General features: G+C 43.8%; 1 protein-coding gene across 3 annotated transcripts in view; it reads right to left on the minus strand.

The window, feature by feature from the left end:
* ugp2b (UDP-glucose pyrophosphorylase 2b) overlaps positions 1 to 13,319 on the minus strand; it is a 122,775-nt gene that overhangs the window by 69,069 nt on the left and 40,387 nt on the right. For all 3 annotated transcript variants that reach the window (XM_060933426.1, XM_060933425.1, XM_060933427.1), the window contains exons 2-3: positions 11,395 to 11,525; positions 1,247 to 1,354 (exon numbers count right to left, since the gene is read on the minus strand). In XM_060933426.1, coding sequence (XP_060789409.1) covers positions 1,247 to 1,354; positions 11,395 to 11,493 — 207 coding nt within the window. In that variant the 5' untranslated portion in view covers positions 11,494 to 11,525. The remainder of the gene's footprint in view (positions 1 to 1,246; positions 1,355 to 11,394; positions 11,526 to 13,319) is intronic.

Here is a 13,319-nt window from a genome sequence, read left to right on the forward strand (position 1 = left end):
TCTCTTCAGAATTCCCCAAAGAAAATCATTTCTCTCCACCACAAAGGTGAAGGCTACAAGAAGATCAGCAAAGCTTTACTTATCAGTCAGAATACTGTAGCAAAAATTTAAGACAGATGGAATTGCAACCATCTCACAGAGACGTCCAGGTCGTCCACAGAAGTTAACACCTCGACAGGAGCGTCTTCTGGCAAGAAGGGTTGAAGAAAATCAGCATGCAAGTTCACTGCAGTTATCTAAAGAAGTAGAAAGCAAAACTGGGCTGATTATTTCCTGTGACACAATACGGCGTGCACTGCAGAGGAATGGGACGCATGGATGCCGTCCACGAAAGAAGCCCAGGCACAAAAAAGCCTGCCTAGAGTTTGCCAGCACCCATGCTGACAAAGATGAAGACTACTGGGACTCTATACTCTGGAGTGATGAGACCAAGATAAATGTTTTTGGAACTGATGGCTTCAAAACTGTATGGCATCGCAAAGGTGAGGAATGCAAAGAAAAATGCCTGGTGCCTACAGTGAAACATGGTGGTGGCAGTGTCCTTATGTGGGGCTGCATGAGTGCTGCTGGTGTCAGGGAGCTGCATTTCATTGACGGCATCATGAATTCACAGACGTATTGCTCTAGACTGAAAGAGAAGATGCTACCATCACTCCGTGACCTTGGTCGTCGTGCACTTTTCCAACACTACTAAACACACATCTAAGGCCACTGTTGGATTTCTGAAGAAGAACAGGGTGAAAGTGATTCAGTGGCCAAGTACGTCTCCTGATCTGAACCCAATCGAACACCTATGGGGAATTCTGAAGAGACCAGTTGAGCATCACTCTCCATCCGGTCACTAAAAGAGCTCGTTGTTGAAGAATGGAAAAAGATCGATGTTGCAAAATGTCGCCAACTTGTTCATTCCATGCCTAGAAGACTTGGTGCCGTCATTAAAAATCATGGAGGCCAGACAAAGTACTAGATGTAGTAGTTTTTGTTGTGGGGTGTACTCATTTTTGCACCACCCTAATTTGAGTAAAACTGAAAAATGTGTAATCCAAGTTTATATTATTAACCTTACTTTCCCGTTATAAGTTAAACAGATGTTATAATAAACTTTGTGGAAATTGTTTGTGTTCATTGAGATATTGTTTAAAATGTTACTTTTCAAAAAGGGGGTGCACTCATTTACGCTCAGCACTGTATGACTATATCGATATTATACTGTGAATTATACGGAGTGGTGAAAGGTGTCTCTTACCGAGTCCTCTGGAGGCCTGTTGATTTTGGCCCATTCCACTGAAGGTCCTTTCACCTGCAGGAACCTGTGGAAGAGCTTCTTAAAGCCCTCAAAGTTCTTCTTACAGATCTGTGGAAAAAGGAGGAGAGAGAGAGAGACAGACATGGTGACTTTAGATGGCTTTGAAAGCAGTGATACATTATATGATGGGGTTTAAGGTGAGTAAGGCTAAAATCATCATCATCATCATCATCACTTTGCTGTAGACCACAACCTGGATCGGATGGACTGATTCACTTGCAGTCTTTTTTTTTTTTTTTTTTTTAAGTCTACTGTCTTTCTTTGAAGTTTTGCATTTTAATCAGATGTGGCATTTGTGCTTTGTATGAACTTTATTCATCCGGTACATGAACTAATCCCACTTAATCCTTTCATCATTAAGATGGTTATGAAAGAGGCTTTGCTTTATAATTACCCCTCCACGGACACTCGGTATCAGATCATCATCAAACAGGATTAAAACTCAAACCAGCAAATGAGCTCTGGATGGACTGCGTGTATGGTTTGAACATAAAGAACTGTTACGTTACATCTCCATCCACACACGCAACAGAAAAAAAAAAATCAGCCATCCTTCACCAAACTTTCGAGAAGAAGATAATTGTACAATTACAGAAGAAGATTTCTCTAGAAAAGGAGCACGAGCCGCTTGGAAGTAGTCGTCGAAACCAGTCGAGCCGAGAAGCATAGGCGCCGATTTACGTTTCTTCCAGTGGATGCTCGATTCCGATCACCGTCTACAGTTCAGATCACCATGGATCAAGAGGCTGCTCTCCAAGAAATAGCTAACCCCCTGCTCCAAAATTGACACCTTCAAGCTTTAAGTTCGAAGCTGATCATACAGACAAAGAAAAAGCCTTCTGGAGGAAAGCTGTATGGTCAGATGAGACAAGGATTGGGTTGTTTGGCCACAATGACCACCATGTACAGAAGGACACTGTACCAGCTGGTGGTGGTGGTAGGATCATCATGCTCTGGGGCTGTTTTGCTGCCAGTGGAACTGGTTCATTGCACAAAATGGATGGAATAACGAAGGACGACGACCTCAGAATTCTTCATCAGAAACTTGAACACGACTTGGGAGTTACAACAGGACGATGAACCCAAACACACATCAGAGCTGGTTGTAGAGGATAAAGCGGGCTAACATGACGCTTAAAACAAGTCCCGACTTCAACCCTGTTGAAAATATACGGACCGTGCTTATAAGTCGAGTCCATGCCAAGAAAAAACAAGCAAGTTTAATTGAACTCCACCAATTCTACCACGAAGAGCCGTGAAATATCCAACCAGAATTCTACCGGAAGCTTGTTCATGGTAAACAAAAATGGGAATCTTGCGAAGAGACATTTTACGCAAATATCAGGTGGGCTGTATGTATAATTCGGACCCCGTGTTGATTTCAGAAAACCCGAATAAAATTAAAACTTGTGCACCAAATTCTAGTGTTTTTTTTTTTAATTAAAGATGTCTGCTGTACAAAGAATGACTGAAAGCCCAAATATTGCCATGACATTCATGTCACTGGATGTAAACTTCTGATCACACCTGTATATGGAATACAGCGATGACCGCAGACCGGTACCCGTACCGTACAAGGTATACACTCAACATGACAAAATCCTTGTTGGCCAACTTCGAGCAAACCCAAGCGAAGTTGATCAAAACTGCAATACTAAGTTTGGTCGAAATGGTCCCCTGTTGAATGCTAACAGAGTACGTAGGATTGAGACTACGCTGGGCAGTGGTTATGTACAATTGTTACGAAATGTGTTCGTGACCGATTCTCGGGCCAGATCTTTTTACTTAGCCAAAAATCACCTAGTCGCACGAGCTACTCAAACGTGTATATTTTTGATGATAATTATGCAGGACATTGCCAACACACCCTGAAATACTTTACCAGAGATGATGGCCTAGTTGATTCGGTTCGCCAGCTATTGCTAAAGTCATGATCAGTGTTGGGCACGTTACTTTCAAAAAGTAATTAGTTATAGTTACTTTTCCCAAAAAGTAACTGAGTTAGTAACGGAGTTACTTTGTCATAAAAGTAACTAATTACCAGGGAAAGTAATTATTCCGTTACATTTTGTTCCCCCTCAAAAAAAATCAAATTCAATTAGTGTAATCATAATAAAAGTGAATGTTAAATGTGTTTAATGACTGAAATGGACACTTAACAGAACCAGTTAGTAACATTATCTACACTATATTAATATTTTTGTGGGACAATGCGAGATAAGACATCTATCAAATGTAATATATTTTTGTAGTTATTAAAATTATGTTACTAATTACTGGCCACTGACGAGGACAAACGCTTTGTTCCTCGACATAATGTGCATTGCACGTAAACACTCTTGCCTTTTATTTCAAGTAATGAAAAGTCCTGGCTGTATTTCCAGTGTGAAAGCGCAGTGCTGGTCTGACCGCTCGCCATCGCTGGGTCTTCCGATTGAAAGATCGCGCAGTAGTGCAGTAGGCGTGGCCTACCTACGTCTGTTGTCCAAATCTACTCTGATTGGCTTACTGTGCCGTTGTCTCGTGTCTCCCCGCCCCACACGAAAGCAGAGTAAAGAAAGGCTGAACGAGCAGCGTGCCAGATGAGAACAGCTTTAATAAAGTAACGCATAGTATTTTATTGTAAGTAACGGGAACGGCGTTATAACGATGTAAAAAGTAATTAGTTAGATTACTCGTTACTAAAAAAAGTAACGCCGTTAGTAACGCCGTTATTTCTAACGCCGTTATTCCCATCATGATCTATACTCAGGGTTCTCAACCCTGCTTTAAAGCCCACCTATTCATACTTGTACCGATTCGGGGCCCATTAACAAAGACCCCCGATTATTTTTGCTCATCTATTCTATTAGAATCGAATAATCTATACTGTAAAGTGTATTAATGGGATGCGACATCACTCCGTTACAGACAGGAGCCCAGGAATTAATTCAATAAAAACACAAACTGTTAATTGTAGGTGTTGAATTTAAAACTGTACAGCTGTACCAGAAGCCTCATCATGCATGCAGGGCACTCTCACTCAAAAGGGATTAATGATCCAAAAGTGGAATCCGGTCCATTAACGCAAGAACTTATTGCTGTGTTTGTGTTCAGCAAACAAGCAAGAAGTTGATACAGAAACCACTCAACGGGATTAGATCCTTACACGCGAACAAAGAAGGATTTTTCCTAGGAAAGAAAAATTTACTCGCTAAATTTGACATTAGTAGAATAAACTTTGATCATATTGTAGCCGAAACTAAATGCAAAGACGGTAGTTACGCATACTGTTAATGAACTTAAAGGGCATATTCTGGACCAATTTCGTTTCATTTTTTTTATACGAAAGTATGTCCCTTTACACACTCGCCCAGAAGGGTAATTTTGCACAAGGCTATCTGTCTACAGCAGAAAAAAAATAAAATAAAACCCGTCTGGAAAAATCCCAAGGGAGTCTGGAGCCAGATTCTTGACGTTACCTGCGGAAGTGCCAACAGGCTGCACGAGCTTGCGCAGTTTCAGTGCACAGCCTGTGTAGACCAAGCGCTCCCTTTTCTCTCTCATTGTCCGGTCTTTTGGGAAACGATGAGTACTAATCCCATCAAGATTGGTGTTGCTACACCCTCCTACGATACATCTGTTCACCATTTTAATAATTACACGATAACATTGAAGAAATTTGCAGAAAACCACCAGGTCGTTTTCTCATAAACAAACCAGCGCTGACGTAGGATTCAGAAGGTGGCGTCCCACACGCGACGTCACGAAAATCAACGTTTCCCAGGAAATCCAAATGCAAAGTTTTTTCAGAGGCGGACCAATTCGCCTCAAATGGCTTGATTTCAACTGAATTTTTCTGGTATTGCACAAGGTAAAAAAATTGCACAAAATGCAGAATGTGACAGATATTTGACCAAAGTTTACAACCCCGATTCCAAAAAAGTTGGGACAAAGTACAAATTGTAAATAAAAACGGAATGCAATAATTTACAAATCTCAAAAACTGATCTTGTATTCACAATAGAACATAGACAACATATCAAATGTCAAAAGTGAGACGTTTTGAAATTTCATGCCAAATATTGGCTCATTTGAAATTTCATGACAGCAACACATCTCAAAAAAGTTGGGACGGGGGCAATAAGAGGCTGGAAAAGTTAAAGGTACAAAAAAGGAACAGCTGGAGGACCAAATTGCAACTCATTAGGTCAATTGGCAATAGGTCATTAACATGACTGGGTATAAAAAGAGCATCTTGGAGTGGCTGCGGCTCTCAGAAGTAAAGATGGGAAGAGGATCACCAATCCCCCTAATTCTGCGCCGACAAATAGTGGAGCAATATCAGAAAGGAGTTCGACAGTGTAAAATTGCAAAGAGTTTGAACATATCATCATCTACAGTGCATAATATCATCAAAAGATTCAGAGAATCTGGAAAAATCTCTGTGCGTAAGGGTCAAGGCCGGAAAACCATACTGGGTGCCCGTGATCTTCGGGCCCTTAGACGGCACTGCATCACATACAGGCATGCTTCTGTATTGGAAATCACAAAATGGGCTCAGGAATATTTCCAGAGAACATTATCTGTGAAGACAATTCACCGTGCCATCCGCCATTTCAGCTAAAACTCGATAGTTCAAAGAAGCCGTATCTAAACACGATCCAGAAGCGCACACGTCTTCTGTGGGCCAAGGCTCATTTAAAATGGACTGTGGCAAAGTGGAAAACTGTTCTGTGGTCAGACGAATCAAAATGTGAAGTTTTTTATGGAAATCAGGGACGCCGTGTCATTCGGACTAAAGAGGAGAAGGACGACCCGAGTTGTTATCGGCGCTCAGTTCAGAAGCCTGCATCTCTGATGGTATGGGGTTGCATTAGTGCGTGTGGCATGGGCAGCTTACACATCTGGAAAGACACCATCAATGCTGAAAGGTATATCCAGGTTCTAGAGCAACATATGCTCCCATCCAGAAGACGTCTCTTTCAAGGAAGACCTTGCATTTTCCAACATGACAATGCCAAACCACATACTGCATCAATTACAGCATCATGGCTGCGTAGAAGAAGGGTCCGGGTACTGAACTGGCCAGCCTGCAGTCCAGATCTTTCACCCATAGAAAACATTTGGCGCATCATAAAACGGAAGATACGACAAAAAAGACCTAAGACAGTTGAGCAACTAGAATCCTACATTAGACAAGAATGGGTTAACATTCCTATCCCTAAACTTGAGCAACTTGTCTCCTCAGTCCCCAGACGTTTACAGACTGTTGTAAAGAGAAAAGGGGATGTCTCACAGTGGGAAACATGGCCTTGTCCCAACTTTGAGATGTGTTGTTGTCATGAAATTTAAAATCACCTAATTTTTCTCTTTAAATGATACATTTTCTCAGTTTAAACATTTGATATGTCATCTATGTTCTATTCTGAATAAAATATGGAACTTTGAAACTTCCACATCATTGCATTCCATTTTTATTTACAATTTGTACTTTGTCCCAACTTTTTTGGAATCGGGGTTGTACATATTTGGAATGATCTCTCCACACGTGATGCACTGTGTCGGTTCTTCTCCCAGATGGTGTTTGGGTTAGCAGGGTGTGAACTGTGTACTGCAGTCTCAATACATTAACGCAGAAGTGTGTGCATGTGTGAGACAGACACGCGCGCGCACACTAACTATTAGAGCTGGGACTCGAGCTCCGCCAAAACTGAGATGAATACTTCGGTCTGAGTGAAAAATACCATAGCGAGCTGCGTGGCAGAAGAGTCTGGAGACAGAAATCTTAGTTTCTCAGTTGTTAGCCTGTGCTACTTGCTCTTGATAGATAGCACTGGCCAGCGTTGGGGTCGAGTCACTAAACTTAGAGTCCGAGTCATTACAAAAAAAATCGAGTCGAGTCTGAGAACAAGATTCCAACCGCACCATTTGACGGCGGCTGTTTCAGTGCCATTAACATTAGTTTGTTCCTGAACGTGACGTATGAACAGGTGAACGTGCTTTTCTGTATCAGGGAGTGCGAAGTATTCTGTCAGAGACGGTTGGAAGTAGAGGTCTGCGCGGGACAGAATTCAGTCCCGCTCCCGCCCGCTCCCGCATTGTGCAGTCCCGCTTCCGCAAAGAATTATGATTTTCAGTCCCGCTCCCGCCTGCCATATTTTGTCCCGCTCCCGCCCACAAATCCCGCATGATGCAGACATTCAGGTTATTTCTCACGAAAGTTCTTGTCATTGGCTTGGGGAATTTAACATGCTGAGCTTAGCTGAGCTCTCCACTGACCGATCCTTCACCTAGCGAGGGTGCGCGTTGCCAGGCGGCATGCGCAGCTGAGGCTTTACAGAGATAATACCCAACACACCTACCAAAATCTACAGTGGATATTAAGAATATTGTACATTGCACATAGCTTATATGTCACTCCTCACATTTACATTCTAGGAAATACAAGTAGGCCTATAAAATATTTATTTTAATTTAAAAAGACACAGCGTGATGGTGCCCTGCCCCCTACTTTGAGTGGACTTGAGCATAAATATCTAGTCTGCTCTTCTGCCATGATCGGAGATCTCAAACACGGAAGAGCGGAAAGGAATCGGAAACATACGCGAGATTAGACCACATCCGCATCATTTAGGCATCTTTATGTTTTTATTAATGCCAAATAAAATATCCAGCACACATTATATATGATAGACAAATTAATAATTTATAAATTTTATTTTAAACACGTTTTTAGTTAGTGGGACTGCAGCTTATCACCTCTCCCGCCCACTCCCGCATTGTGCACTCCCCCTCCCGCCTGTGCCCGCAATGAGCTTTCAAAATTTGTCCCGTGCCGCACTGCTTTGCGTCGGGTCCCGCGGGAGTGCAGGGCTCTAGTTGGAAGTGCAGAAGGTGCGTTTATTAATACAAGTGAAGACAAACAATCCAGAACGGCAGGCAAAGTCGTAAAACGGTGAAACAAACGATAGGACAAACAGGCTATCGTAGACTCGGCACAATCAAAGACGAGAAACAGGAAATCAGGGAACCAAACAAGGAAATGAGGCTCGGTAATTTATCAGCAACGCAACTCAATTGTGCCTTAATCCTGTGCAGGTCCAAGTCATTCACGGCGCGCATGCGTGAAAGTCCGCTTGGCGTGCGCGCGCTGTCCGGAGTGCACCCGAGAGTTTGTCTGATGCACGCGCCAAGGCGTGCAAGTGTGACACTCTTGCACTTAATTAGTACACAATAAATGTAAATTTCTTAGGCCAAATTATTATAGCAGGTTACAAAAATTTAAGAAAAAATCCGAGCCCTCGTCTCCAATTTACGATTCCGAAAAATTAGGGCACGAGCCAGACTCGAGTACTACAAGCCTGGCACTGGCTTGACCGCTTTATTAGCATTCGCTAACACTACTGATGAACGCTACACCGGCTGGAAGGTGACTTCACTGCTGCATCGATTCGTGGTTAAGCTCATGTTGGCCTTTGAGAAGGTGATAAATTTTGGCTCTCTCTCACTAGAAATCAAAATCTGATTGGTTAATTAATTCATCGGTCACTTCCTACATAAACATACACTGCCATGGCCTTCCGTCCTGGCAATGAAGTCTGAACCAGCGAGCGAGCAGCTCTAAACTCTTCTCAGCCTAGAGACAACAAAGAAAATCTCATTGGATAACTCGATTTTCACGTTTTCAGAAGGCCCTGACGGTTCCTCTCTGGTCTAAACACAGGTCCGAGCCGGTGTTTACTACGCACGAGTCATTGCATGTGCTCCTGTGCCTTTTGCTACGGTAATACAACCCCAAACCCAGTACACGTACAAACATTACACCCTCCACCCCAAGCTCATAGCTATTTGATTGTTGGCACGGTTACCAAAAGGTACTATTGTCTACGACTCATTTTTCAGCCATCTCACAGCTCCAGGGTTCCCAGTTCGATCCTGAGCTCGAGTTACTTTCTGTGCGGACTTTCCCAGGTCACTGCTTTTCCGTGTCACTGTCAGCTTGAGAACTCCAGAAATATCTGCCATCTCTCAAAAAACCTGCCAGTAGCGAGATGCTAGTTTGCTACTAGATGTGTGGTACTCGGTGATGGCCTGGTATTCCATCCAGTGTTTTCCAACCTCATGCCTAGTTTTCCCATCATAGGCACGGGATCCATGGATCAGGATAGAGCACTTACTGAAGATGAACGACTCCCAAAAAAGCCTGGAAACCTTCCTACATCCGCACGCGAGTTACAGAAGCGATGCCAACACCAGCCATAACCCCAGAGCTGTCCTAGCACCATTCCCATTGCAGCTAAATTGAACTGTAGCCGAAGAACTGCTGTTCTTCACTTTTTTTTGGTAAAGTGTCCATTTTTTATAACCCTTCTGGAGCAGTTGTGTAAAACCACACTTCTCAAAAAGGAGTCCAGGAACCACCAGCGGATCTGTGAAGCGTACTGTAGCTGCAGGTCCATTTAATCCAACATACACACACGCGCTAAAAAACCTCAGTGAGGCTGTAGCTCATACCGGCCACTGTTGTTGCGTGCGAGTTTGAAACGTGATCGATCCTGTCGGAGGAGTAGCGATTTTCATGAAATTGCACATGAAGCTGCGTCCATTGCAGTTGGCACCACCTGGTGAGCAATTCTTCTCAGAATACGTCTTTAGAGTCTTCTGGGTGGGTGAGTTTCAATGAAAACGTCCTATCAGTTTACAACCAGTAGTGTTTGGTCTGACGAGTCGCCCAAAATTTTCAAACGCCTATAAAATTAAATACGACAGGTGGCGCCACCGTCTTGACAACTTTTATACGCGCCAACCTGCGAAACGTTCCGTACGAGTTTGATCAAAATCCGATCGCTCCTGTAGAAGGAGTAGCAATTTCCGTGAAATCGCACGTGACCTCTGTGTAGCCTCATCCATTGCAGGTGGCGCCACCTGGTGAACAATTCTCGTCGGAATACGTCTTTAGAGTCTTCTGGGTGGGCGAGTTTCAATGAAAACGTCCCAGCAGTTTACGAAGAGTAGCGTTTAACGTGAAAATTTTCAGACGCCCATAAAATGGTAAACATGGCATGCGGCGCCACCGTCTTGACAACTTTTATGTATACCAACCTGGGGAACGTAATATGCGAGTTTTCTCGAAAACCGATCAATCCTGTCGAAGGAGTAGCGATTTATGAGCTAACAACTTGGCCGACCCTGCTGGAAAAAAGGATTCCTTCAGGGATCGTTGGACAGTTGATGCTTCCTTTGCTTCCTCAAAGGGTTCTACCAAGAACCATCTCGTCATTCCCTAATGCTTAAATCAAACTGCAGTGCACGACGACATCATTTCCTCCAAAACGGAAGCGCATCGAAGCATTCACGGTCGCTGTGAAAGAGACGCTTCTGTAGAGCAAGACACGCCCCCTTAGTGGGAGTTTTTAACTGGATGCGTCATCGAATCATTTTGAGTTCCAACTCCAAAATCAAAACGATCTCTCTAAAAGGAACTTGTTCTTGATTCTAGTACTCCTGTTCTTCACAGGACTGGAACCCAAGGCGTTCTGTCTGCTGTTGAATGCTGAGATGCTTTTCTGCTCACCACGGTTGTAAAGAGTTGCTACGATATCCTTCCTGTCAAAAAAAAAAAAGTTCAACCCACAAATCTGTCCATTTTCCTCTGACCTCTCTTATCAACAAGGCGTTTGTTTCCACCCACAGAACTCTTGCTTGCTCACTCGATGTTTTTTGTTTTTCGCACCACTCGGTCTGTGTAAACTCTAGAGACTCTTGTTTGTGTGAGAAGACCCCAGGAGATCAGCCGTTTCTGAAATACTCGAACCAGTCCATTGGGCTCAACCCAACATCCATGCTACGGTGAAACAAAGTCACACTTCGCTGCGAGATCACAATGTTCCCCGTTCTGATGTTTGAGTAAAGTGAGCTGAAGCTCTTGGCTTCTATCCGCGCGATTTGATGCGTTGTGCTGATTAGAGAACCGCGTCAAACAGAGCAACAGGTGGACGGATGGGTGTATTTGTTGCCGAGTTGAAGAGAAATTAGCCGAGCTAGCGTTTTTCTTTCTCCTTTGGAATGATTAGTACAACTAGGATCATCCGGGCGGTGATGCTCACCTCAGCGTCGGCTCCTTTCGCCGTATTCGACAGCTTCTCCAGCTCGGTGTGCATGGAGCTCTCCAGCTGCTGACGCATCACTTCCTGAAACTGAGCCATGGAGCTCTCCGGCAGCACCAACGTGCTCACACCTGCAATCACATCACACCGTGGCGTTTATCTCATACATCAAGTTTATTCAAATTTTAGCTAAATAAGTTTAAAAAAAAGTACCTAGTCTAAACGGGTTTGTAAATACAAATATCTAAACACAGTAGCATGCAAAAGTCTGGGCACCCTGACTGAAAATGTCTGTTACTGTGAATAGTTAAGTGAGCAGAAGATGAACTGAGCACCAAAAGGCATAAAGGTACAGTAAAGACGACATTTCTTTTCAGCGTTTTCTGCAAGATGTGTGTATTATTTTTTGTTTTGTACAATTGGAGAGTGAAAAAAGAAAAAGGAACGCCATGTGAAAGTTTGGGCACCCCAATACATTTGAGTTCTCAGGTAACTTTTACCAAGCTTCCAGACCTTAATTAGCTTATTGAGCTGTGGCTTGTTCAAATTCTTCGTTGAAGACGATACAGATTTCAAAGCTGTATAAATTCTCTGACTCCTCAAACTTGTCCCTAAAATCAACAGCCATGGGCTCCTCGAAGCAACTCCCTCACATTCTGAATAATAAAATAATTGATGCTCACAAAGCAGGAGAAGGCTACAAGAACGTAGCAAAGTGTTTTCAAGTAGCCGTTTCCTCAGACTGTAATGTTATTGTGAGATATAGTGTGATATAGAGATATATTGTGAGAAATTTTGTAATCCAAAGAGACACACGAGAGAGACACACACGGGAGCGAGAGAGCGGCGAGCGAGACACGAGAGAGCGGCGAGCGAGACACGAGAGAGCGGCGAGCGAGACACGAGAGAGCGGCGAGCGAGACACGAGAGAGCGGCGAGCGAGACACGAGAGAGCGGCGAGCGAGACACGAGAGAGCGGCGAGCGAGACACGAGAGAGCGGCGAGCGAGACACGAGAGAGCGGCGAGCGAGACACGAGAGAGCGGCGAGCGAGACACGAGAGAGCGGCGAGCGAGACACGAGAGAGCGGCGAGCGAGACACGAGAGAGCAAGACAGGGGAGAGAGACGCGAGCGAGACGGGGGAGAGAGACGCGAGCGACACACACTAACATAACATAGTATATGTTATGTGAGCGTTCCTCATGTTATTAAGAAATGGCAGTTAACAGAAACAGTGGAGATCAAGGTGAGGTCTGGAAGATGAAGAAAACTTTCTGAAAGAACTGCTCGTTGGATTGCTAGAAAGGCAAATAAAAACCCCTGTTTGATTGCAAAAGACCTTCAGAAAGATTTAGCAGACCCTGGAGTGGTGGTGCACGGTTCTACTATGCAGCGACACCTGAACAAATATGACCTTCATGGAAGAGTCATCAGAAGAAAACCTTTCCTGCGTCCTAGCCACAAAATTCAGCGTCTGAAGTTTGCAAACGAACATCTAAATAAGCCTGATGCATTTTGGAAACAAGTCCTGTGGACTGATGAAATCAAAATAGAACTTTTTGGCCACAATGTGCAAAGGTATGTTTGGAGAAAAAAGGGTGCCAAATTCCAGGAAAAGAACACCTCTCCAACTCTGAAGCATGGGTGTGGATCGATCATGCTTTGGGGTTGTGTTGCAGCCAGTGGCACAGGGCACATTTCATTGGTCGAGGGAAGCATGGATTCGAATAAATACCAGCAAACTCTGGAAACAAACATCACACCATCTGTAAAAAAGTTGAAGTTAAAAAGAGGACGGGTCCTACAATAAGACGACGATCCAAAACACACCTCAAAATCTACAATGGAATCCCTCAAGAGACGCAAGCTGAAGGTTTTGCCCTGGCCCTCACAGTCCCCCGACCTAAACATCATTGAAAATCTGT

This window comes from Neoarius graeffei, chromosome 11, assembly GCF_027579695.1.
Source record: "Neoarius graeffei isolate fNeoGra1 chromosome 11, fNeoGra1.pri, whole genome shotgun sequence".
Lineage (NCBI taxonomy): Eukaryota > Metazoa > Chordata > Actinopteri > Siluriformes > Ariidae > Neoarius > Neoarius graeffei.